Source organism: Xyrauchen texanus, chromosome 11 (genome assembly GCF_025860055.1).
Source record: "Xyrauchen texanus isolate HMW12.3.18 chromosome 11, RBS_HiC_50CHRs, whole genome shotgun sequence".
Lineage (NCBI taxonomy): Eukaryota > Metazoa > Chordata > Actinopteri > Cypriniformes > Catostomidae > Xyrauchen > Xyrauchen texanus.
Window position 1 is genome coordinate 34279122 of NC_068286.1, and position 27873 is coordinate 34306994.

A 27873-nucleotide genomic window follows, 5' to 3' on the forward strand; every position below is an offset into this window, starting at 1 on the left:
TCTGGAGATGTTTTTTGGACTCCTCAAGTCACATTAGGTTTGTCAGATAATACGTCTCCATGCTCTAATTTAGGTGTGTGCATGTATGTGTGTGTTTAGTCATGGGGATTTAGGTGCATGTGGATGTGCTTGGAAGCCTATGAAACCACAACAAGCAGCAGGATTTTGTGCATCTTCAGGGATGTTTCTCATCTGCCTTGTTGTTTTCATGTAGGTTCAGGTTTGCGTCATTAAACTGATGTGTTTAATGATCAATTCACACACAGAACTGACTGACTGGAATGCTCTGCGTCTTTCTATCCCTCCCCATCTTGTTGTCTTAGTCTGTGTGTTGTGTGTGTGAAGGTAGGACATGGCGTCTAACTCTACCACTAAATTTTTTGCCCTTTCTCAGTCATTCAGCGTGTCTGATATCATCGTAATTGGAGCATACTTTATGTTGAACGTTGCAGTTGGAATATGGGTGAGGCATATGTGTGTGTGCTCACTTATGTGTGAGCATTTTTTGTCATTAACATTAGTATTATTATTATTTAAATGACTAACATTTTTTAAATGGTAACTATTATAATTGAAATATACATGATAATAATAAAGTGAATAGTGAATATTACTTGTGGAATTGCATGTAATCAGGAAAAATTATATATTCTAACACTTTCTAAAAAGGTGGGAAATTCTACTTTAGTTTAATTTTGGATGAACTGTTGTTTTACTGTATGTGTGTGTGTTTAAGTCATCTTGCAGAGTGAGCCGAAACACACTAAGCGGATATTTCCTGGCTAGCAGGGACATGGCTTGGTGGCCAGTAAGTGAAACCCACAGACAACATTTGAACAATACTTATGATTATTAATGAAAAAGGGGCCCGGTTAAAGCAATATGAAAAAGTTAATTCACTATGAACAGATTTTACATTCATATTCAATGAAGAATGATAAAGTATTATGAGTAGTGTAAACTTCTAAAAGGTTGTATTTCCAGGGTGTATATCCAAACATTTTATAAATAATTCAGAAAAAGGAGTTTCTTTTTTAGTGGGTAGACAAATAACATAGACATAAAGCTTTTATTTTCATTTTTCATAATTTATGTTAATAATGTATGCATACGTTTACGGCAAGGTGTATATTTTAGGTGATGTGACTGGTCACGCTGTCTTTAAAGTTTCTCGTTATTTTTATCAACATATATAAATATTTGTGTGTTAAATTTTCATTTAACTTAAAAAGTCTTGTTTTGTAACTCATTGTTTTTAAATAGGCCAACAAATATTCCATTTTGAGGTCATAAAAAGTAACGTGGTCATAGAATATAGGCCTACATATACTTATTATAAATATGAGGCATACATAATGATTATATAAAAAAAACTTAGTTTAAAATTTGATAATTGTTTAAATGTTTAAAAAATAAAATTTGTTTAAGTTATATATTATATATTTAAGATATATTAAGTATAGCATGTGACATTACCCACTTATGAAGTTTTGTGATGTTGATTGTTGTAACAGTAGTTGTTTCATGTTGTAAATGTTGTTCCAAATTATAATAGCAGGTATATGTTGCATTGGATACAATGGGGTTCAAGGCACTACTTAAAGAATATGTGCTTTTTTTGATTGCAAGATTGAAAAAAAGTGGTTGGGTTGGGTTTCTATGGGGGTTGGGTTGGCTTTTTACCCCAAATACTATCCTTTCACAATTTTGTTTTTATTATATCACCTTGAACAAATCTGTAAACAACAAACATGTGTTTTGTTTCAAAATAAATGTCATAATTTCAGGAATTCTGTTTAGCTACATACATTTCAAAAGTTTTAAAAGTTATTATTGTTACATCAAATTACCTCAAAATCAAACTCATGATTTGATCATGACCTCAGGGATCAGTAAAGTGTTACAGTGCATAGTGTCATACAGGTATTTAGAAAAGTGATGTGGTAGATTTTGGTGCTATTTTGTGTTTTGGGAGAAAATAAAATCAAAAGTGCCTTGTACTCAAGGCAGGGTTGGGAGAGTTAGTTTTGATATACATTCCACTACAAATTAGAGAATACATGCTGTAAAATGTAATTAGTAATCAATTCTGTTAGATTACTCAAGGTCAGTAATGTATTCTAAATACTTTGGATTACTTCTTCGGCGCTGGTAGATTTTTTTACTTAAAAAAATTGGTCTTTGCCAGTAAGACAATACACATGTTAAAAATACATTCTCTGAAAAACCTAAATATCTTATACAGTGTTGTTTCTAAAACAAGATTAACCAAATTGATCATTTTTTTTAATGATTTGTAGATATTTTTTACAGGAAAACAATAAAAAAAATGTTACCAAGAATATGATTTTTGACCTAACATGAAAGATCTTACTAGAAGAAAATAAATTATGATCCAACATGAAATTTCTTGATAAAAATATATGATTGTGCCTCTGTAACGTGCATGTAAAATGGCTAGAAATAGCATTTTAGCTTAGCATAAAGCTGACATTTTACACAAGGTTTATTTCTATTTCTTCTGCTCCAAACTTACTTCTCTGTCTGCTCGTATGAATGTAACACATCATAAAAAGAAATTTCACCGCTGTTCAAATGCACTTTGGATCACATCATTTATATTTATAAATGTTTTCATCTGAAATGACTAAATATTAAATGAAACAAAGGACAATAAAATGCAAAGTAATCTCTTCATTAATCAAAATACTTTTTTTTTATGTAACTGTATTCTAAATACAAATTATTTAAATTGTAACTGTTGTGGAATACAGTTACTTATATTTTGTATTTTAAATACGTAATCCATTACATGTATTCCGTTACTCCCAAACCCTGACCCCACTGCACCTTTAGCCCTCTTGTACTTTATATGTTGATTCCAGGCTGAGAACAGCACTAATATACTTTATGATTGGGTGCAGATTGGGGCCTCTCTGTTTGCCAGCAGTGAGGGATCAGGATTGTTCATTGGTTTGGCTGGGACAGGAGCAGCTGGGGGAATCGCTGTTGCTGGCTTTGAATGGAATGTGAGTAGGCCTATCATCTCTTTCTTTCAGTGCAGTTGTGTAGTCTACAGGGCTTATAGGGCAGGCCATATGTCCACCTATCTTTTAAAGGATTTTATGTATGCCCACCTAAAATCAGTTATGATATGTATGGCCGCCAGAACAGCGATACGGCTTTTGAACCATATCTTTTAATTAAATCACAGTATGCCCACCTCTTCAGTCACTACTACAACACGGTATCAATGCCTCATTGAAAATGCTCGTGAAAATGCTCGAGCACTAGGGGGAGTAAGAGGACCGGTTTCTGCCTTACAACTGAATGACAGTGCACTGCAAAAAAACTAAATGTTTCAGTACTGTGCAAAAGTTTTAGGCACTTAAGATGTTTTACAAAAACATTTGTCTTAAGATCTTTATTTATATCTTCAGCTTTAGTGTCAATAGGGAAAATACATTTTAGACTGCCAAACATTACCTTTGCAAATAGAAAAGATTAGAATAGAAGAACAGGACGCTCTGCAAGATATGGCATTGCCCCCACAGAGCCCCCCAATGAACATAATAAAGTCAGTCTTGGATTACATGAAGAGACAGAAGCAATTGAGACAGCCGAAATAGATAGAAGAACTGTTGTGAATTCTGCCAACAACCAAGAAAAACTGCGCCCAGGTGTACCTAGGAGAATTGGGGCAAAGGTGGCCACACCAAATATTGATTTAGCTTTTTATGTTTACTGGACTTGTATATTCATTGATAAATTAAAACTAATGCCATAAATAGTTTTAATTTATCAATTAATATCATACTATGCATTTTCCTCACTATGCAACATTATTCACAAGTGCCTAAAACTTTTGTACAGTACTGTACATACAGTATATATACATATTAGCTTTAGTGTTCAAAAAAAATTGTATCTGACAACAAGTGATGATATCTTATGCAGTTTTGTTTCTTAAATGTGATTTTAATTGATTTTGTTTTAAGGTCGTTTAAATTGTTTTTTTCTCGAAATCGAGACAAAGAAACTTATTACGAACACAATTCTTCTCTCTCTATTCCATTAGGCAACTTATGTCCTGTTAGCTCTTGCCTGGATCTTTGTCCCAGTTTACGTGTCCTCTGGGGTGAGTCTTAAAACACACAAAACCACCATTCGTACTGATGCATCAAATGAACTTATGTGTATTAAAAATGGATAACTTATGCTTAATGCTGCCTGCTTTGTACCAGACACAAAGATGCTTAGATTATGGGATGCCCTCTGCACTTCTTTTCACTCTTTCTCTCTCAGATTGTCACAATGCCAGAGTATCTGGGTCGGCGGTTTGGAGGGGAGAGAATTCGCACGTACTTGTCAGTGCTCAGTCTGATGCTCTCTGTGTTTACCAAGATCTCAGTAAGCATGAAAACTCACACACATAGAGTGATGTTTTTTGCGGTCTCATTCAGACATATTCCCATCAAGAGGCACTAAAGACAACAAAAGAAAACCTTGTCTAATAAAAGAAAATGTTTCATTCAGCGAGTCTTCTCAGATAGCTGGCATGTTTCTGCTCCCATGAAATTTAAAGTTGTTAAAGAGAATGTTTTTTTTTTTTAGCTCCTTTTCTATTTTTTTCACTAGACACACACACACACGCACACGCAAGAGGTCATGCTCTCTTGTTGCTGGTTCTTTCTAAGGCAGGCATCACTATTAATGTTGTTCATACTTGGAGTTAGGGATTTAAAAACAAATATTACACTTGTATTACACTTTGGCACATAACACGTGCTTTGAAAGCATATGATTTTCTCCTTTTGGCTGATAAAACAAATGTAAAAAATATTATACGCTTACATTAAAAACAAACACTAGCCATAGCTACAACACCAGTTATGAAAAAGTTGGGACAGTTCTTATAAAAACCAAAAGGAGTGATTTGTAAAATCTATTCACACTGTGCTATATTGAAACCACTACAACAACACATTACTTACATTTACCTTTTATATATATTTATTTATTTAAATAGGCACTCATTTCAAATCACATGATTGCAACATGCTTCAAAATAGTTGGGACAGTCAAATGTTTACCACTCTATAAAATCACCATTTCTTCTAATAACACTTATTAAGCATTTGGGCACTGAAGACACAAATTTGTTACGTTTGAAAGCAGAATTTTCCCCCATTCGTCCATAATGCGGTTCTTCATCTGTGCAATTGTATGAGGCCTTCGTTGCCATATTTTGCACTTCATAATGTGCCACACATTCTCAATTGGAGACAGGTCAGGACTGCAGGCAGGCCAATCTAGCACCTGTACTCTATTCCCAAGCCCAGTTATGATGTCCATTACAGATGACAGTTTTTAAGACAGTGACGACTGAGGGATCGGCGATCACACACATTCAGAAGTGTTTTTCCAGCAGGACAGCGTCAAAGCACATACTACCCTGGTTCAGGCCAGGCCAGGCCATGGGGGGGAGAGAGATAGATCTCTTTTGATCTAGAGAGATAGATCAAATCTATCTCTCTATAGATCTCTTGGTGGCCCAAGAGAGATAGATCAAAACTCCTGGCCCAGTTGGGAGTTTGGGCAGGCCTGCCTGGATTGCAACTGCATGGCTGTGTAATCAGAGAGTGCGAGTGCTAGATTGGCCTGCCTGCAGTCCTGACCTGTCTCTAATTGAGAATGTGTGTCACATAATGAAGCGCAAAAAATGGCAACAAATCCTTGTACAATTGCACAGCTATAGACTTGTATAATGGATGAATAGTGGAAAATTCTGCTTGCTAAACTTAACAAAATTGTGTCTTCAGTGCCCAAACGCTTAATAAGTATAATTAGAAGAAATGGTGATGTTGCACAATGGTAAACACTTGACTACCTCAACTTTTTAGAACGTGTTGCAGTCATCTGATTTGAAATAAGTGTGTATTTAAATAAGATAAAATATAAAAAAATAGTTGCTGTAGTTCTTTCAAAAGAGCACAGGATGAACATAATTTACAAATCACTCTATTTTGTTTATATTAGCATAAACCATACTGTCCCACCTTTACTGGAATTTGGATTGTAAGTACCAGGAGTAAATACATGCTAAAAGACAGTTGTAGTGTGCATGTATCGAGTGCGTCCATTCGGGCTAGCGTATTGAAAGGCTAGCATGCTCAACCGTGCGCGACACATAACGGCACACAGAAAACTGAAGTATACATTAGAAGAAACATATGAGACAAAGCTGATACTTCAATGCAACTTAACTGACTTCATTAAGTGTCCTGCACAAAGGCAGTGCAATTACAGAGTAATACATTTGTCCTCAGTGATATATATTATGTTCCTTTCTGTGCATTTGCAGACGGATCTATACTCTGGAGCGCTGTTTGTCCAGGTTTGTTTGGGCTGGAATCTCTACCTCTCCACTGTTCTCATGCTAGTAGTCACTGCCCTCTACACTATAGCAGGTTTGTATTTGTGTGCATAATGCCTTGTGTTCTTTTACACTGTAATGTTGTAAAACTGGATGGGATGGTGTGACATGGTGGTTAAAGCTCAAGGCATGTTGCTGGTTCGATCCCAGAAAGGTGCAAGCCATAAACTATCACTACTGTGCCCTTGAACAAGCCACTTAGTAATGCTCTGGGTTCAATACAACTTAAGCTCAGTCAACAGCATTTGCAACATAATATTGATTACTCCAAGATTACTCCAATATTTATTGAAAAAATACATTAAATATGGTTTACAGTACAATACAGTAACAGTAAGGCACTTGACATGGAAGTCAATGGGGCCAGTCTGTAAACCCTAAAATACACATTGTTTTGAAAGTTTAGCCACAAGACAGGATTTTAGAGGGATAAAATGTACTGATCCGTGTAAAGTTATATCCAAAAATGGGATTACATGGTTTTGTTGTCATGACAACAAAGTTGTAATATTCAATATGTCCATGTTATAATAACAGTACTGTAAATGGCTTGTATAAAAGCTTCTACTAAATGACTACTTCCTGAAAACTTTCTCACTGTAGCAGCAAAGTGGATCAGCAACATTTTCTACATTGGTAATTACAGACAACATTACTGATTCCAGTATAACTATATAATTACTTTATTCCCTGGCTCTGATGCCACTCAATTCACTCTAGACACAAGTGCTGATTCAGTCTTGACATCGATGACTCATATCACATTAAAGAATCATAAGATTTGAGCAATACTCTTTTTCTCCAGGTGGCTTAGCAGCTGTAATCTACACCGATACTCTTCAGACCTTCATCATGATCATTGGAGCGATCATCCTAACCATTACAGGTGAGTCACTCTCAGTTGCCTCCACTTATGTTCCGTTGGCATGTGATTGACAGAACATTGGCCGTGATGGCATGTCTGCTGTCACTGGGATGGACATCTTGAAAGAGAGACTGTTGACAACAGATGGCAATTGTAATGTGGATTGACACCAATGAATGGACAGATATTTCATATTTTCAACAAATCCTACATGCAGGAAAAACATGTTTAACTTCAGCTGTGATGGTCTGCTTGTTATAGGGGAGACCGGGGCAGGTTGTCACACAGGGAAATTGTCACAAGGACTATATCTCAGTAACTATAAGGTTTTGAGCAAAAGGCCAAACACACAAATTTGTGTTTTGCATGTTTTTAAATTTAAATAATTGGTAATAATTTATTTTAAGTGTCCATGATAGTACACTTGTTAATCATGAATAAGACAGTAATTAATAATTAACTGAAAGTACATTAAGGGTATCTTTGCCAAAATGTGAACTTATTGAATGTCTTATTTATGTGTAGAAGGTAATGCAATTAATGCTCAAGTTCAGATATAACATTTTAGTCAGTAATTAAGGCTAATTAATATTGGTCTTTCAAATCTCATTATTATTATTATTATGCACAATTCAATTACAATAAAACTGAACTTTTTTGTTTAATGCAAATGCTTTAAACATTTTATATCAAACAAATGAATCAAATTGTATTTTAAGATTCATTTCACTGAATTAAATTAGTTCACAAATACAAGTTCATTAACATAGTTCCTTAGTAACAATTTAGTAAAACAAATACTAATATTTACTCTTAATATAGTTAGATAAACTTAAAATACCACCTAAATGCAAAATAATCAAATAAATTGAGAAGGTAAAATTTTCACTTTAGAACGGGGATCAAGTTGTTTTTAAAACAAAATTGTAGCAATGCATTAGTCAAACCAATAAGAATTAGTCATAATCATCAGAACAGCCATTGTCAAAAAGGTTGCCGACCACTGCTATAGAGTAAAATATCAATAGACCATGTTACACAAAGCATGTTGTTTAAAAAAGATAGACATTTAAATAGCAATTTTTATTAAGAACTTTTACAATCCATTTGTAATTCAAGTTAACCACATGTTGTTTCAACAATACTTTAAAAAGAAATATATTCTAAACCGCTACATTTTACCCAAATCAGAAGTAGATTTGGCTGATTCTCCTCTCTGCACATGTATTACAGCATTCAATAAGATTGGAGGCTACAATAACCTGGAGAGTGTGTACTTGAAAGCTGTGCCATCTAAAATCATCCCAAACACCACATGCCACTTGCCCCGGGCTGATGCCATGCACCTGTTTAGAGACCCAGTGCATGGAGACTTACCCTGGCCAGGCATGACACTGGGCTTAACCATTATTGCAACCTGGTACTGGTGCACTGATCAGGTATGCTTATATACACACACTTTTACACTCAAAATATCTCAAATATAACCAGCCAGTTATCACAAATTGTATATAAAAAAAAAAGATTTAAAAAAAAGAAAAGCCCCCATAGAGGACAGTATTTTGCATTTCGGGTTGCATTCTGCAATAAACTATTTGTTGTAATTTTGTTTTCCACCAAGACCGCAGTTATAAAGATTTAAAAAAATTACGGAGCCTGAATTTAATTCCACTACTGAGCTTTTGTCAGAGATTACTCCATATTTAATTTGGCATTAAGGAAAACAAGGCTGTGAATGCTAGACTGTCTGATCATAAGGTTCTGCAGTCTTAAAGGCAAAGTTCACCCAAAAATGAAAATTCTGTCATCATTTACCCTGATATTGTTTCACACCTCAGTCACCATTCAATTTCAATGCATCTTTTTTTCCACACAATGAAAGTAACGTCTCCTTTTGTGTTTTCCAGAGGACAAGCATTTTGGAAAGACAAAATGTACGCTTTCACCAAGATACAGATCAGTACAACTGTTTGAGCACAGTACATTACATCTATCCCTCCCAGCCTTGTTCCCACATGCATTACATTAAATATTGTGTCTACAGTGACTAAGGTCCATATGGAGGCTTATGGAATCTTGTGTCCATTTAAAAAGTTTCTGATTCAAGTATATCCTTACAGAATCTGTAGGAATCAGTGTGTGCAAACTAGCCTCTTAAAAATACAAATCTTCGCATAGGATTGGTTGCTGTAAACTTAAAAGCAAAATGTATGAGAAGTCAATTGTAATTGAGATAAACATTAAAATGACAGGTAATGAGAATGTGCAATATTACAGTGAGGGAAATGATAACATTTGAGTAAATACAAAAACTAGTTTGTAGTTCGATCTCCAATTAAATTGAAGAGAACAACTGTAAACACAATATCAGAATGTGCGTATGTGTGTGCATTTGTAAAAGAACTGGCAACACTACAATAAGGTTGCATTTGTTAACACAATACTTTACATCCACATCTTGATTAATGTTAATTTCAGCAAATAATAAAAAAAAAAATTCTAAAGTTTTATACATTAATGCAATATCAACTAGCGGTGGACTGATATATCGGTTTTACCGATTATACCGATCTGCAAAATAAGAGCCTCTTTGTTGGACTTGCTTACATTTAAAAGTCCCACGTTCTGCACCAAATCTTAATTGTTTCAGATTATTATTAGGATTTTGATTGCATATGAGATTTTATTCATTTTGACCTTTTCCACCACCTTAGTTATAGGTATCAGCAAAATTCACCATCGGTCGACCTCTAATATGAACATGAACAAATCAACGACCAACAGTATTTTGATAAATTAACATTACCCAAGATGAATAAATGCTGTAAAAAAATAATTGTTAGTTCATGACACCTAAAGCATTTACTAATGTTAACAAATTAAGCCTTCTTGTAAAGTGTTCCCAAATAGCTCAATGTGTTGGTCAGGCTTGTATGCTAACCATTTCCAACCTCTTCTTAATCTGAAACACTATAAACCAATAATAGTGGTGAATGTGAAATTGCCATCACCATGATCACAAGTTCACCACCAAATATCTTGCAGTCCAGATTGCTTAGAAGCACATGACAACAAAGAGTCAGGTTGTTTGTAACAAGTGTGGGACTATAATTTCCACACACATACACAGTCAAGCTCTGTGCGCTGGGTTTTCAAACTTGAATGTTTTTTGTCTCTGTAACACTGCTGTCAGTTTAAAAAGTCAGTTAAACTCCAGTTTAAAGGATTCCAAATCTATGCAAATGAAAACTGGTGGCTACATCATTGCACGTTCATTCCTTTTGTAATCAATACAATGTTTATGTTACACTTTTCATTGTGCTCATGTGAGACAAATTTATCCTCCAAGCCAAATTCAGATGTGTTTACTGGAAACTTCTTAAAGGTGTTAAAAGTTGAAGAGTGTGGATAAGGAGATTCCTAATGGTGTGCGAGTCTCAACTTGTCTGCATGGCGATGGAGATTTTGTTTGAGAGCCCCGCTGAGCGGGAGAGCAAAAATGTGAGTGCATGAGCCGTTGAACAGGCTGGTTCACAGTCCTTCTATCTTAGAGGAAGGGCTGTGTCTTCTAGGAGACCGGCCGGTGTGGTTTGGGTTTTGTTGGCCTGATCCACTTGGGGGACATTCAGAGATGTACATATGCCCCTACCAGCGTTTGTGACCCCCAATCACATGACCGCTGCTTTTTGGGGGTCGGTGGAACACTCAAGGTTTAGCGATCACCACTTTGGCCCGGCCATAAGTTTCTCGAACTGGTGACCTGGAGGCCATCTGATAAAGCTAAAGGAGAGGAAAATACATCGTAATATATGAAAATACTTTTCAGATACAATTTCAAGTCTCTGTAGTAATGAATTAAAGAAAAGTTCACCCAAAACTTAAAATTCATAACTGTCATAACTCATTTTCAATCTTTAAAAAGGACTTAAAAAGTAGCATAAAAGTAGTCTGTGATTCGTGAGTCATTTTACAAGTCTTCTGGAGGCATATCATAGGATTTGGTGAGAAACGACACAATTAAAAAAAAATTCTGTGAAAATCTTGAGGTCTTTTGTGCAATAAGCGCTATGAGAGACGTTTGCTGTGCCTTGCGTGTTCACGTGAGCACTTTTGTTGTTTAGTGCTAAAAATGCAAGTTCTCATGTGAACGCACATGCCACTGTGAACGCACAAGACAACAAGATTTTCACTGAAAAATGACTTAAATTTAAGCATAAGTAACAAAGGGATATGGGTTGAATGAATTTTCTTTTTTGGGTGAACTTCCTTTAAGCAAATTAAAATGTAATGTGAATTCAGTACAAATAATTCCTTGAGTCTTTTGGCGTTTTATTATTCATGCTATAATTAGTCCATTTGCTAATTTCCTTAAGAAGTCTAAATAGGAAAGGGCCACGTTTGACTGAATAACAATGTTGTTTGATCATTTCACTTGGCAGGTAATCGTGCAGAGGTCTTTGTCGGCCAAGAATCTGAGTCACGCAAAAGGAGCGTCCATATTGGCCAGCTATCTCAAGATGCTTCCCATGATCTTTATCATCCTACCTGGCATGATCAGCAGGGCTCTCTACCCAGGTACTAAACACACACTTGCTCCCTTTTAAAAGACTTAAGGTTCTGGAACCAAAAGGCTAGCCAAAGAAAAACCAGGTCATACCAACTTAAGTTAGTCAAGCCGGTTTTTGGACCAAAGCAGCTCTAACCAGCTGAGACTTGTGTCGCTGCAGAACAAAAAAGGGCGTTTTTCAAATCAACAAGAGATTTAAAACCAGGATGGGCATTTTTCAACTGCTTTACACAATTTGCTTACTCCACTGAGATTCCCTACTTTCATTAGATAGTTGAAAAAATGTCCTTCCCGGTTTGAAAATGCCCACAGATTGGAAAACGAACATTATTGTTCCACAAAGACCAGCTTGAACAAGATGGCCTACCAGCTCAGTCAGTAGTCCAGCTGGTCAGCCATCTAAATCTAGCTGGGTGATTCTCACGAAACCTATCAAGAATACGTCCTGGTCATACAGTATTTAACCCCAAATCACTACAAAAATGTTAAATGAAATTAGATTTTGCTTAACGAAAACAAAGCTTACATTTAGGACCATTAAGAGTTTTGCATTGTGACATTATTTTCAGGACACTTAAAGGGAAAGTTCACCCAAAAATAAAAATTCTCTCATCATTTACTCACCTTCATGCCATCACAGATGTGCATGACTTTCTTTCTTCTGCAGAACACAAACAAGATTTTTAGACAAATATCTCGGCTCTCTAGGTCCTTAGAATGCAAGTGAATGGTGGATAAAACTTTGAGGCTCCAAATATCACATAAAGGCAGCATAAGAGTAATCCATACAAATCCAGTGGTTTAGTCTTCAGAAGCGATCTAATATAACTTGAGTGACAACAAACCAAAATGTAACTCCTTTTTCACTATTAATCTTGACATCAGCAGTCTCCTTGGCTATCATGATTTCAAGCTTGATTACACTTCCTAGCACCAACGGACACTGTAAGCATGCGTCAAGCACCAGGAAGTGTAATCGAGCGTGAAATCATGATCATGCCTAGAGACTGCTACGGCAAGATGGACAGTGAATAAGGGGTTACATTTTTGTCTGTTCTCACCCAAAACCAATTAGACCACTTCAGAAATCATGGATTACAGTCTTAAACGGTAAGCCCCCACTCTGAAAGAATTTCAAAAGACATGTTTTGAGCATGCACAGGTACTCTCTGAGCAGCATATAATGCAGAGCGTGCATCCAGTATTGTCGGCGAAAGGAAATCCCAGCACGAGCGGAAAGCAAAAAGATGTCCTCTCGCACAACCGGTATATGAATGCGCTCTCACATGATTTGCATGCGTTCATGACAGTATTATAAGACCATATAACTGCGGTCTATTAAGCTGGACTATGGCTCATTAAGCCAATAATTATAATTTATCTTCACAATATATTTTTATTACATTTATGTATCTTTTGATTTTACTTGATGAATTTATAATCAATCTCCACGCTTCCCCTGACATGCTCTGGTGCCCCCCTGGGGAGGCGTGCCTCCCTGTTTTAATACGGTGGGATTAAACCACCGTATGGATTACGTTTATGCAGCCTTTATGTGCTTGTTGGAGCTTCAAAGTTTTCGTCACCATTCAGTTGCATTGTATGGACCAACAGAGCTGAGACATTCTTCTAAAAATGAGCATAACTGTCATGAAAATAATGTCACAATTTAAAATAAATATTAATATGCTTAATATTCTATATGCAAAATATACAGTAGTTCCTTATTTGTTTCTTTGATTTGAGTAAATTAGAACGGTTCTTAACAGGTTTCATGAAAATCACCCAGCCTGGACCAGCTAGAATCTTTGAAAAAACAGCTCCAACATTAAGCTGGTTTTAGCTGGATTTTCCACAAGGCTAGTATGGGCATTAGTCAAGATAGACACTATTTTCAATTTGATGTAAATTAAAACAATACTGATGGATAGAAGTGCAGTCCATTCAATAGGCTGTACTGTCTTAAAATTTCATTTCACCCAAAATGAAAATTCTCTCATCATTTACTCACCCTCATGCCGTACAAGATGCAGAACACAAATTATGATTCTTAGAGGAATATTTCAGCTCTGTAGGTCCACACAATGCAAGTGAATGGGTACCAAAAGTGTGAAGCTCCAAAAAGCACATATAGGCAGCATAAAAGACTCCAGTGGTTAAATCTATATATTCAGTTTCAGTACCAAAACATTTTGGTACCCATTGCATTGTATGGATATACAAAGCTGAAATATTCTTCTAAAATACTTTGTGTTCAGCAGAAGAAAGACATACACATCTGGGATGGCATGAGGGTGAGAAAAATGATGAGATAATTTATCTGTGAACTATTCCTTTAAGGTCCTTGGTCTATTTTTCACAATCCACGTTTTCTGGAGTTTTTAGAAATACGTATTATTCAATATTAACACAGAGGTAGAAACCTTTGCAAATAATGTATTAATATGCCACACAGCCTTGTTTTAATTTCCATCAAGTGGTGGTTTAAAAGTACTTATCAATACTTATCTTAAGCATTTTAAAAGAAACATTTGATATGATGAAAGGAATTCCAGATAAGACTAAAAAGAATTTGACTGCATTAGGCAGTGTTTTACACCAACTATGCGATAATAGTAGAACATTAGAGAGCTGTACAAAAGTTTCCTGCCAACGTCAAATTCAGCTCAGGAAATATCTATCATATCCACATTTGGACAGTTGCTTCCATGGGGAAATTCCACCAAATGAGGAAGCTGATAAAGCCTTATAACATGCTAATTTCTTGTTCTTGTCTTGTACGTAACTTTATTTATACTTTGCCCCGCCAACCCCTATACATGTGTTAACTCTCCTAGCAGGTTCAGGTGTGCTGGAAATGTCGACAGAGTCCCATTGACATGCCTTTCCACAACACGCCCTTGTATTTTTGTAACACACCCTCTTTTATGGACTGCTAGTGCCAAATCTGATAAAAATCACTTTCACACTCAAACATGCACATGCTGACACAAGAAATCAAAGTCCTACCTTTGCTTTGTCTCTGTTCTGCAAGTTCAGGAGATTCATCTCTGCGGTACTTTGTAACTCCGGCTCTATGTCATCTGATCGCAAGTCCAGCATGGATTGAGAGAACCTTGCCATCACATTAAGCGTGTCAGGGCTGTGGTCTCCAATGCGTACGGAACCCGTTATTCCGTTAGGGAGCTTGTCGCTAGGACTTGCGCTATCGGGGTCTGTGCATTCAAAATACTCTTCTGACGTTGAGGAATTCTCATCTTTATCCTTTAATGAATGTGCACAAGTCACAATTGTGATGTCAGCATGATTTTCATTAGTGTCCATATTTGTACCCTCTGGGTTTTTTGTCTGGATGTCCTCTCTTCTGACTAAACTGATCTCAGCATCTCCAGATGAATTGATCACCACCTGTAAGGTGCGAGGCTTGGGAATGGGTGATCCTGAAGCAGTTTGTTTTTCTGAAGAGGAATGCATGGGTTTATGGTTTGGCTGCTGCTCATCTGGAGAAGGGTTGGGATTGGGCTCATGCACTTGGGTGGTTGATGAATCAGAGATATATGCTGGTGCATCTTGAAGGATGCTGCTCAAATTAGTCTCTGGTTGAATATCTTTTGGAGGCTGGGTACTCGATTGAACATTTGCAACTACAGTATTTTTCTTGGATGAAGGTGTTGCTTTAGGTCGGGGACTTGCTTTTTCTGGAAGTTCCTCAGGTGGGGCAACGAAAGGGTTTTTGAAGCAGATTGCTTTCGATGTTTCAAACATTTGCGAGCGCATTAAATGCACTGGTGCTGGCTTGCTTGAGTCACGAATATTAATAAACCCAATAACATCTCTGGGTGGGTCTGGCTCAGGCCAGATGGGCAAGTAAGGTATGAGATCTGCCTTTGGCAAGCCTATAAGTCCTGGATGCATTTGTGGTTTCTCACATTGGAGCTTCTTAATCGGGACCACTGGATTTGGGGAGTTACGGTTCTTGGCATTAGCTTTGTCCGAAGAGGATTTGCTTGATGCTTTGGCATTTACTAACGCATATTTGGGGTTAATGAGTTTTCTTGCGACGGTTACAGAAACAGGGGGAGGAACAGTGATTGTGGCAGGCTCAGGCTCAGGTGGGTCTGCCATTGGGATCTTGGAGAGATTGACCGCAAGAGAGTTCAGGTATAGCTCACGGAATTGCTTGTCAAAGGTCTCCACAGCCTGACCTGTCATGACTGTGATGATGTTCCGATCCAGACGGGAAGCAGTCCATGTAAAACTGACACACAAAAAAGCAGGATTGAGGACTCTTTAAAACACTGTCTTAAAGTGCAATAAATTGGAGTGGTAGAATGGCAAAAGTGGTATTCTTATTTTCCATCCCACTGAGAGTTCAGTGACCCCATCAAAATAAATAGACCAAACTAATTATATTTAAACAAAACATCAGTGCATTATGACTGCATTATAATATTCAGCAGAGTAAAGTTTAATGTAAGTTCAATATTTATTTAATATTCACTTATGGTTCATAAGAGGTCATCTGAAAAGTCCATATACTCCTAAAATATCACTGGTGTCCAAGTGTTCAATGCAACTGCCTTGCATGCTCTGTCTTAAACACTTTTACACATTCTCAAGATTGTAAATTGTATGCACAACTTACACTTTAATTGAATTAATGAATGAATACTTGGATGCCTCCAATATTTTTTGTGCTGTGGGTGGAATTTTCAGACGGTCCCTTACAAGGGCTAGTTAATGAAAGCCCATAGGAGCATTTTAGGCATAATTATACAGCTACAACAAATGTTGACCGTTAGAATTCAATGTTTTATGCCTGTATGATATAGTCATATATTCTTTAACTTAATTGTTCTAATGATATCGTTGTAAAATTGTTGGCTCCAGAGAGTATGGGTAGGACACACCGAATGTCAAACAAATAATAAGCCAACAACATCTGGAGATAAGGTAGAAGTTCAGTGTTAATTTAGCATCTTTGGACATGCAGCTCCAGTTTTATTTCTACTTAATATGAATTGTACGTGCTGGTGTAAATTTAAGTGTAAGTTAAGTTACTTTTATAGCACAATTTTACACGTTATTATCACAAATCTGATCTGGATCTGATTTTCTGCCTTATTAAATGCACCAGAGTCTAACTCGCTAGAGATTGCTCTTATTTGGCACGCATTCATTACAAAATAGTTTTTGTATGTGTATCTGTTGGTTTTCCTTTCTGGAACAACATACAGTACACACTTATGTTATTTATGATGAGGTATTTCTTTTCACCATACAATGCAGAAACAAGACAAATGTAGTGCAACAAGTTTGGCAAAACAAACAATGAACTGGCTATGATGAAACAGTAAGCAGGAACAGATGTAAAGAAACCGGTATGAAGAAACAACAGTTAGCATTATACAGGGCCACACCACATATGCAATGGTACATTTATTATGAATACTCTTAAAAATCTAAAAAGCAAGTGTGCTCAATAAGGAATGTGCATAGACACTGACAGACATAATAATGATTTAAAAAAAAACACATTAAAGCCATGTGACGAGGAGGAGGGTGTGGCCGGACCATAATGATGGACGCTCTACGCTGAATCAGCCCAATTGGGCAGGAGAGGGTTAAAGAGGAGCTGGGGATACCAGTTAGAGAGAAGCACAGAGTTATGTGTGTGCATCAGTTTTATGTTGTGTTTTGTTCATTTGGGGCAACTTTTTAAATTCTAAGTAATTGAGATTGATATATATACACATTTAAAAATGTACTTGTTACACTAAAAATCCTTAGAAGAATCTTAAAGGAAATGGTGACAATTTACAAGACCTGTATATGCTGATTTTAGCCCACTGATTAAATTCTAACCTAAAACCTTTATGTAGCCTACCATTCATTTTACCCAAGAATTGTACTGCATTAGTCACACTAAAGAACAGCATGGCAACATGGCTTAATGTTTATGGGTAAAACCAGAATGTTAGGGCATATTGACTAATTGAAACATTTGTCATGAGCCTGTTAGGTTATGTTTTAAAATTAAAAATGTTACATTTTCACTCAAATTTGGTAAATCCTTTCTTGTCTTTAAAAAAAAGATAAATCAAATATTAAAACAGCTAATAATGTTTTATATGTGTACAAGGGATATTTAAGATGCAATACAATTGTTTTATGGTACATTGTCATGGCAATGACAATGTCAAATTTAATTTGCACAGAAAATGTTAGTAAGCAATTTTATCACATTAATACTATAATAATGCGCATATTGTTGATGTCATGTGGCTATGCCTTTGAAAAGGTAATTATTTTAGCGTTTACAAAACATAGTCCAAATCCATTATAAGTGCCTTGTAATGTTTGCTTTTTTTTCTTTTACAGAAAATAAGGGAGAAGTTTTTTTTTTTTTTGTGGTAATCAACATTATGCCTCAAATGTTGTCGATTGAACTTAACTTGTATTGAACCCGGAATATTACTTAATTGATTTTGTTGCAGATAAATACAGTACATGAATGTAAAATGATAGAAGCATAATCAAAAAACAAAAAAAAATGCCTCCTAAAATAACTTCATTTTAGTTAATTACTACTTGCTAGAAGCTTGTAGTGTAGCTAGCAACTTTTTCAAATGGATAGTTTCACTGTATTAATATTGTATTGCAAGTAGCCAGGGTAGGGTAGTAACGGAATACATATAATGGGATCATGTATTTAAAATACAAAATGTAAGTAACTGTATTACACTAAAGTTACAATTTACATAATTGGTAATTAGAATACAGTTACATTCAAAATGTATTTTGATTACAGAAGAGATTACTTTGCATTTTATTTTCATTTGTTTCAATTCATATTTAGTCCTTTCAGATGAAAACATTTATAAATATAAATGATGTGATCCAAAGTGCATTTGAACAGCGGTGAAACACTTTCTTATGATGTGTTACATTCATACGAGCAGACAGAGAAGTTTGAAGCAGAAGAAATAGAAACATACCTTGTGTAAATTGTTAGCTTTATGCTAAGCTAAAATGCTATTTCTAGCCATTTTACATGCACGTTACCAGGCACGATCATATTTTTTTTTATCAAGAAAATTCATGTTAGATCATAATTATAATAATTCTATTAAGACCTTTGATATTAGGGCAAAAATAGTATATTCGATTATATTTTTTGTAATGTTTTCCTGCAAAAATATCTAAACATCCTTAAAACAAGATCAACAACACTGCATAAGATATTTACTGTATGTTTTCCAGAGAATGTATTTTTAACATGTGTATTTTATCTTACTGTACTGACAGAGTTTTTATAGTCTATCAGTGAAAATCTACCAGTGCTGAAGAACTAATCCAAAGTATTTAGAATACATTACTGACCTTGAGTAATCTAATGGAATACATGACAAATTACATTTTACAGCATGTATTCTGTAATGGAATACATTTGAAAAGTAACCCTCCCAACCCTGCCCCCACTCCCAAAATAAGGTCCATTATGGCAAAATAAATTAATTAAAAAGTATTTTTTTTTATTTACTGTATATAATAAATACATAAATAAACCTTGGAAGTTACACTTAAAGGAATGGTTCCTCAAAAAAATTGTCATTCTGCCTGACATTTCCATTAAATGAAGCTTGTAGTTTGGCAAGCTTCACTTTCAAAGTAGCTTCCTCCACACTAGTTAGCATTAATTGAAACCCTCATGATTGCTAAGCAAACAATGCTGCTTCATCACTGAAAATATATTATTAAAAAGATTCACTAATAAAAAATATTCACAAAACATTGCAATTTTAAGGCAAATAGAATTTACTAGCAGGACTGTGTGAATACATACACTTAGACAAGCATCAGCCTATAGACACACACACTGGTTTCTGGTGTGATTAAGCTGTGTTTAAGAAACACAGCTTAATGTACATACATATACAAACACTACAAGCACATACAAACCTGTATGAACCGGACACAGCACGGTCACCATCCACAAACATGAATCTCTGACCCAGCGAGCCACACACCTTCTGAGCTGAGCGTGTGTAGAATTCCAAACCACCGATGCATCGCACCCGCAGATGCTACAAACACAAATGTTCAAATATTATACAAATTAATTGTCCATCTGTCTTTCATAAACCCACAATACATCCCTGAGTGATAACATGTTTTAGATCAAATATCTACATTTTTAGCATTTGATCTTTTCTTGTATAAAACATAATAAAACCTACTAAAACAGGCTGATACAGGAGATTTAGAGGTAACATTCAGTAAGTTACACGTGTTAATATTATTTAACATGAACTAACAATGGACAATATTTTACAGCATTTTTTTTATTTTGGTTAATGTTAATTTCTAAACATTCTTAATAATTTTAAATTACAAGTCAGTGCTAGTTAATACATTATGATCTAACCTGAACTAACATTTGAACAATCAAATATTTTTCAAATTAAAAGGAATGTTCTGGGTTCAATACAAGTTTAGCTCAGTCGTCAGCATTTGTGGCATAATGTTGATTAGCACAAAAATGTATTTCAACTCGTCCCTCCTTTTCTTTAAAAAAAAAAAAAAAAAAAAAAAAACACAAATCTGGGTTACAGTGAGGCACTTACAATTGAAGTGAATGGGGACAGTGAAAGTAAATGTGGCCAATTTGTTTGGGTTTAAACACATTAATGTGAAGCTTATAATTTTATAAAATCACTTGCATTAAATCTTCTGGTAAAAGTTTTGTATTATTTGAGCTGAAATTCTAGGGTTTGTTTACATTACATTGTCATGGTAACGAAGTTGTAAAATTGGCTATAATTATAATTAATATAAATATAATAAAACAGGTAAGTGATTTTATCACACTAAAATCATGTTTACACGCATATTGTTTATCTTGTGGCTTTACTTTTGAAAAAGAGGGTATTTTAATAAAAAAACAATTGGCCCCCATTTCCATTGTAAATGCCTCACTGGAACCCAGATTTTGGCTTTTTTTTTTTTTTTTTAAACAAAAGGAAGGACGAGTCAAAATATATTTTTATGTTAACTAACATTACGCCACAAATGCTGTCGATTGAGCTTAACTTGTATTGAACCCGGAACATTCCTTTAACATTGACTAAGAATATGAAATGCTGTAAAAACAATCCTCTTCATTGTTAGTTCACGATATCTACTGCATTTGTTAATGCATCAAACCTTATTGTAAAGTGTTAGCAATTCAGATTATTATGATTAGTACAAAAACTGTGCTGTAAGTGCTATAATACATGAGTCTATGCATGTGCGTGAGGCGCCAACAGGTGTCAATGCATGTGTCTCAGTCAATAACAGGAATGCATAAATGCCTGCAGGCACCTTTAACTCACATTGAGGTGTCCTCTGTGCATTTTTACTCTCTCACACATAAGTAGGAAGTCCTGTACAGATGCATTGTTTATAATAATGTACACAGCCACTTTCTTCTTAAATCCAGCTTCTATTAGATCCTTAAAAATGTCCACATCCGTGAAAACATCCATAACTACCGCTATCATCTGCATATAAAAGAGCACACACACACACACAAAGTAAATGTATATGTTAAACAAATTAAAGGCAGTATGCAAATGCTTTTGAATATTTTAATCACTGTACAAGTTACTATAGGCCACACATACACACAAACATAATTCCTGTGTTACTGTATTCATTGAGTAGGTTTTCATTAATACAGTACAGAAGACATCATGATGATGTAGCCAAAAAACAACTCATACACACCCTAAACCTCTTATACTGCACCCAATGAGACCTACATCACATAGATCATCATAAGCTCTGATTGTGCAAAATGTCTTTGTATAAATGGATCACTTTGATTGACTGCATATTTGAGAGTGTGTAAATGTGTGTGGGTGTTTAAGACAGCGGGAGAGGAAGAGAAAGTGTGCCGGTATGTGTCATGGGACGAAGCACCGAGTTTAAGCTTCAACATGTTCTGTTAAGACAAATGAGTCAGTTTGAAACCAGCAGGGATTGTGAAATGTGATGGATTAGCTGGATGGATGAAGGGGGAGCAGCTTTGGACATTCCAAATCTTTAGGTTGTTTTGAGTGGTTCTCAATTCATTTCAGAGACTTGACATTTCCATGTTAGCTTTTTAAACAATTAAACACTTCATAGGTGAAAAGTCATGTTGAAATACACCAATATAGGAGTGTTTAATTATTTAGGCTGCCTTTTCTTTGTCTGCGATTTAGACTAATGTCTATGCTCAATATTTAGATTAGTATTGAAAAATATGGTCTTGTCTATAGTTGATACTTCAATTATTAAATTTGGTCCTCCCAAATATTAAATGTGTGGTTACATTCTTGCTTTTGTAATTGAATGGTGCCATTTGCATTAAAATTATATTACACAGATTATATTGATTTTATAAAAGATATATTTTTTTACCCATTTAAAGGAATAGTTCACCCAAAAATGACAATCCTTTCATCATTTACTCACCCTCATGCCATACCAGATGTGTATGACTTTCTTCTGCTGAACACAAAGATTTCTAGAAGAATATATCAGCTCTGTAGGTCCATACAATGCAAGTGAATGGGGTCCAAATCTTTGAAGCTAAAAAAGCACATAATTGCAGCATTAAAGTAATCCAGTGGTTAAATCCATGTCTTCAGAAGCAATATGATACATATGGATGAGAAACGGATCAATATTTAAGAAATGTTTTACTATAAATTCTCCTCCCTGTCCAGTAGGTGGCGATATGCAAGAAGAATGCAAATAGCCAAAAACAAGAGCACTTTGGAGTGTTGAGTGCTTAGAAGGACTGTTAGAAAGGAGAGATTTATAATGAAGGACTTCAATATTGATCGGTTTCTCATCCATACCAATAATATAACTTCTGAAGACATGGATTTAACCATTGGAGTCATTTGGATTACTTCACTGCTGCTTTTATACGCTTTTGGAGATTCAAAGTTTTGGACCCCATTGACTTACATTGTATGGACATACAGAGCGGAGATATTCTTCTAAAAACCTTTGTTTGTGTTCAGCAGAAGAAAGTACTGTCTACTGCACATAGGAGTTTTACTTACAAACCTAAAATGAGTTTAGGCATACAGATGCCATTTCAGAGCCTTAGTAATTTCCACAAAGCACATTTATTCTCCAGTTCTTAAGAAAATTGGTGCATTAAAGAAACTAGAAAGAAATATTCTTATTTGAAGGACCCAATTAAAATATGATTAAACATCAATAACTTTATACCATCCATAGAACCATGTAGCTTCAAGAACTCCATAGCCAAAATAGCTCTTGTTGAAGCCTGAGCCTAAAGTGCTGCAAAGAACCATTGAAGAATCTTTAGTTTTTAAATTTGGGCGTCCATGGGACAGACTGTCCACACTATCGGCCATTTCAAGTTTCTTTAGTTTGGCTTACCTTCTGTGCCTGTGCAATGGCCTTTCTCACCACTTCTTTTATATGCATTTGTCCGTCCACAGGCGGCTGCGTGTACACGTTGACGCGCGTCACTCCGCGGTAAGAATTACAATCGGGCCATCCGAGGTCCAAATTCGGTATTGAGATATCAGAGCGATCCGGCCAGTACTGCAAAGATACCGCACTGTCCTCACCCTCTGTCGTGCCATCCGGTCTTTGGTGTTCAAAACCGGGTTTGTAATCTTCCGCAGTCCGGCGGAGCACCTCCAACTCCGGTTCCGAAAGAAACGGACGCAGTTCGTGCTCTTTCAGGTAGCTGTCAAACGCGTCGCGTCCTTTGGTGATGAACGCTTCGAGCGCAAACCGCTGGTCCTCGCTGAAAAAGAACTCCGGTTTGGATTCGTTCACACGCCAGTTCACATTATTGTCATCAAGACACTGAACCTGTGAGAGAGCCATAATGCGGCAACACGATACGAATTCTTCGATTCAAAAAAGGGAATTATTATTTTTTTAAATGTTATTTTACAAAAAGCATCTAAAACACAAGAAAAAACTTTAACCCCTTAAGCCATAAAGTTTTTTTCGTACTTCATAGGGCAAGAAAAAAATTCTACTAGCGGTCCGCGATAAAGCATTTCCATGGTGAAGCGAGTCTCCAGTACCAAAAGCGCATAGAAATAAACGCGATTATTTCCAAAAATAAGAACTATCGGTCCAAGGCTTCAGGTGTCATTTGATCATGTTTTCCCCAAAGCCGAGTCCTAGTTGAGTACAGACCGCAGTTCAATAGATCATCTTACAGTAAACCGGCAGGTAGAATAGAACCAAACACCTCCAGAGACTGAAATAATTAGGCACACCTCAGTCACCTGACAAGGAGGGGCACAAAACACACATGCATACACAACGCAGTCACAGACTTCATCTAATCCAACTGGAGTTCAGGATCTTCTGCAAAAGCATAAATCCTGGATATCATCGATGCGTAAAATAGCGATCAGCTTGACATAAAGTCCACGTTGTATATGATCTTGTGCATGAACCAAAAGTTGTCCAAAGTGTTGCGATTTGGAAACTTTCGCAGTGTCTTCAATGGTATCTCCCTTGGTCTACAGTACAAAGGCATACATTTGTAGTCTAATATAAATCCCTGCTGTGCTTTTGTGTTGCTTTGCCCTAGTTCTGTATACCTACAAAGCATTTAGAAAAAAGGAAGAGGCCGGTGTTTCAATATATTCAGTTCCTGAGTAATTGTGTTCCAGTGGGCGGAGCAAACATGAATATTCATTAATTATCCTGACATGCGCCTTGAGGTGGAACGGAAAACTTTAGCGCGCCTCAGTTATGATTCAACTTGTTTGAAGGATTATTTTGAAAAGGGATTTAAGTTTCAGTGTTGAATAAAGTATGTGTAAACTACAACATTCTAACTACAAAAAAGGTTTACAGTTGGTAAAATATGAGTTTGTATTAGGTTTGTGTTACGGAATACAGCATTCAATGAAGAAGGTAGCCTGTTAGGCTAAATACAATAGAGCAAACTTTAGCAAAAAATAAAAGTAGTCCATATTGCGCGTTTTTTCTTTTAATGATCCGTGATGATGCGTTAACTTACTCTTTTTTAAAAAAAATGTTTAACATACTCTTTTTATCCTCACTTTGGCATCCTTTTCCTCAGTTAAACGGATACAGTTCTTCCAAAATAGGCTTGTGGGTACATTTTCCTTTTGTTGAACACTAAATTGAATATTTGCAGAGAAACTTCAATATAATAATGACATGTGCAACAACTTGGATCTTAAGCAGCACAGCTCTATTATGAGACTGTTTCAATCTTTAAAAGGTTTAAATATTTTATCACTTATAGCTAAATACACAAACAAACAAAAAATACCAGAAGAACTTACAATGCTTAGTGATCACAATTTAAGTGTGATATAATAAGCATTGTGTTTAACTGAACTGTACCTGAATGTTCCCTGTAACAAACATATTTTTTTAAAGTACATAATTGATCAGTATAGAATTGATAGCCACTAGCATTAAATAAATAATTAAATATATGACGCAGAATAATCAAGTCTCACTCACAGGTGTTACTCCCATCTTTTATTTTCAAATTCTGTGTTCTGTATGTACAATGACATATCATGCAATGCACACATCAAAGACCTGTTGCACCAATTCCGATCTTCTCCATTATATGTTATATAAATATAAGTTACCATAGACTAATAGTGGAGGAAGTAGTCACAAATGAGTGTGATTCTTATTGGAAAGATAAGGAAAGCTTCAAAAACTTATGAAATAAAACACAAGATTAGCAAGTATCAAGAAAACAGTTTATTAAGTCCTTGGCACACTGAACAAAATTAAACAGCCCCCATTTTTGCCAGGATCACACTTTGCCAGTGGTACCAGCGACTGCAGCTCAATCTGAAAGAGACAATGACATTGACATCACATGAGTATGCATTTAATTTAGCAATATCATGTCAGATTAATATACATTTAAAGTTTGTAAAGCAACCTGAAATTCCAAATTAGTTTTAATATTACCACCATGAAATGCCCAATTACAATGTATTGTGTGTAATGATATCCATTCCCTAATACAAAACAAAAATCTGATATGTTTTCTGTAGAAACATGTGCATCACAAATGCAAAGCATAACATCAAAAACAACTCTTTGTGGAAAAATACTTAAACGAACTGTATTCCAACATAGTAATCGTTCATACAAGACTGCATGCATAAACATTTACATTTATTCATTTGACAGACGCTTTTATACAAAGCGACTTACAAAAGAGGGAAACATAAGCGAATCATCTTAAGGATACAGTGGTACGAAAAGTGCCATACTACAAAGTTTCACTATCATCAGAATAGTATACAAAACAGATTTAAGTACAACAAGAAATTTAATAAAATTCTTTTTTTTTTTTTTGTGACCGGTTAAGTGCTTTTGGAAAAGATGTGTTTTTAGACGTTTTATGAAGATAGAGAGTGAGTTAGCTTCCCGGATTGAGTTGGGAAGGTCATTCCACCACCATGGTATGATGAAACTGAAAGTCCAGGAAAGTGTTTTGGTGTCTCTTTGTTTTGGTATGACAAGGTGACGTTCCTTAGCCGACCGCAGGCTTCTGGTGGGAACGTATCTCTGCATAAATGTTTTTAGGTATGCTGGAGCAGACCCAGTGACTGTTTTGTATGCCAGCATCAGGGCCTTGAATTTAGTACGTGCATGAACCGGCAGCCAGAGGAGAGAGACAAAGAGTGGTGTAACATGTGCTCTCTTAGGTTCATTAAAGACCAGACGTGCTGCTGCATTCTGGATCATTTGGAGAGGTCTGATAGCACATGCAGGAAGGCCTGCAATGAGAGCGTTACAGTAGTCCAGTCTAGTTATGACAAGTGACTGAACGAGCAGTTGTGTGGCCTGTACAGAGAGGAAGGGTCTTATCTTCCTGATATTGTAGAGTGTAAATCTACATGATCTTGCATTCTTTGAGATGTGGTCTGTGAAATTTAGCTCATCGTCAATGGTTACCCCTAGATTTCTGACCGTTTTGGAAGGCGAAACTGTAGTTGGACCAGGCTGCACGGTGATGTTGTAAACGTTATTTTCAAACAAATACAAACCTGTACACACATGTTGCTCACATATTATTGTAGCCCAGTTTGTGCTGAATACAGTGTTATCAGACTTTAGCCATTAATATGTTTTTAAGCAACTGAAAAAAGCACAAATGTTAAGGCATGTCAAAACTTCTCCAGGGCCCAAAATACCCTCAGACCCCAGAGGGTTAAAGGACTACTGAGAACAACGTCTGATTTACGAAACGCTTCTAAACACAAAGATAATGTGCAGTTTACCCGTGCTGTGTACAAAGCTGATGGTTTATATTCATGTAATTGACAGAATTCATGCAACAGCATGGATGACTTTAATATGTTTAAGTCCTGCATGCATCTAATGTTTAATGATAAAGCGAAAGATGCCTTAATTCCCTAAATATGTGCAGGGTAAACTTTTGTAATATTTGGCTAACCGCAAGAGTTCACAAACGATTATTCTGTTATTTGTCGTGACTCGGAAATCAAGAACATTTACTGCCATGGATGCGTCAAATACAATCTCAGATTAGCAGGGAATAAAGTGCAAAGTGAGCTATGAGCCTAAATAACACAATACATAGATTTTCAAATGATAAAATCAGATTAGATTCAAACAAAAATAATCTCTGTCACTGCCTGCAACAGAAATATTCTTAATCATTGGAAAATGCTTAATTCTGCCAGGGCAGGTTCACTTTCCATGCACCAAGCCCAAAACCTGTAGGTTTGTCGGGGAATGACTCAGATCCAGTTGAAGATCTCTAAACACGCGCAGAATAACCGAATAGTGATTTTGGTATTTAAATACCTGCATAGTCCCTATGAATAACACGATTTTGGATAGTTTCATAGTTAAAAAGTACATTTAAATGGCTGTTTAAGACATTGCTCCAAACTTTCCTTCCATCAATTTAAAAATCCAACAAAATCC

At 35.9% G+C, this 27873-nt stretch overlaps 2 protein-coding genes across 3 annotated transcripts in view; one reads left to right on the forward strand and one right to left on the reverse strand.

The window, feature by feature from the left end:
- The first annotated feature begins 316 nt into the window (after positions 1–316).
- Positions 317–27873, forward strand: part of LOC127651427 (sodium/glucose cotransporter 5-like) — a 39588-nt gene continuing 12031 nt past the window's right edge. Inside the window, exons 1-10 of one of the 2 annotated variants that reach the window (XM_052137246.1) lie at positions 317–463; positions 737–808; positions 2925–3029; positions 4079–4138; positions 4306–4410; positions 6365–6470; positions 7242–7322; positions 8535–8740; positions 9209–9235; positions 11741–11876. In XM_052137246.1, the coding sequence (XP_051993206.1) occupies positions 353–463; positions 737–808; positions 2925–3029; positions 4079–4138; positions 4306–4410; positions 6365–6470; positions 7242–7322; positions 8535–8740; positions 9209–9235; positions 11741–11876 (1009 nt within the window). In that variant the 5' untranslated portion in view covers positions 317–352. The remainder of the gene's footprint in view (positions 464–736; positions 809–2924; positions 3030–4078; positions 4139–4305; positions 4411–6364; positions 6471–7241; positions 7323–8534; positions 8741–9208; positions 9236–11740; positions 11877–27873) is intronic. The other variant, XM_052137247.1, reaches the window with a different exon arrangement.
- LOC127651426 (protein FAM83G-like) lies at positions 9365–24113 on the reverse strand. The gene is made up of 5 exons (XM_052137245.1): positions 23317–24113; positions 21246–21413; positions 19831–19955; positions 14878–16126; positions 9365–11081 (listed from the first exon to the last, which is right to left on the reverse strand). The coding sequence occupies exons 1-5, from the start codon at positions 23773–23775 to the stop codon at positions 11007–11009; spliced, it is 2076 nt and encodes a 691-aa protein (XP_051993205.1). The 5' UTR covers positions 23776–24113; the 3' UTR covers positions 9365–11006.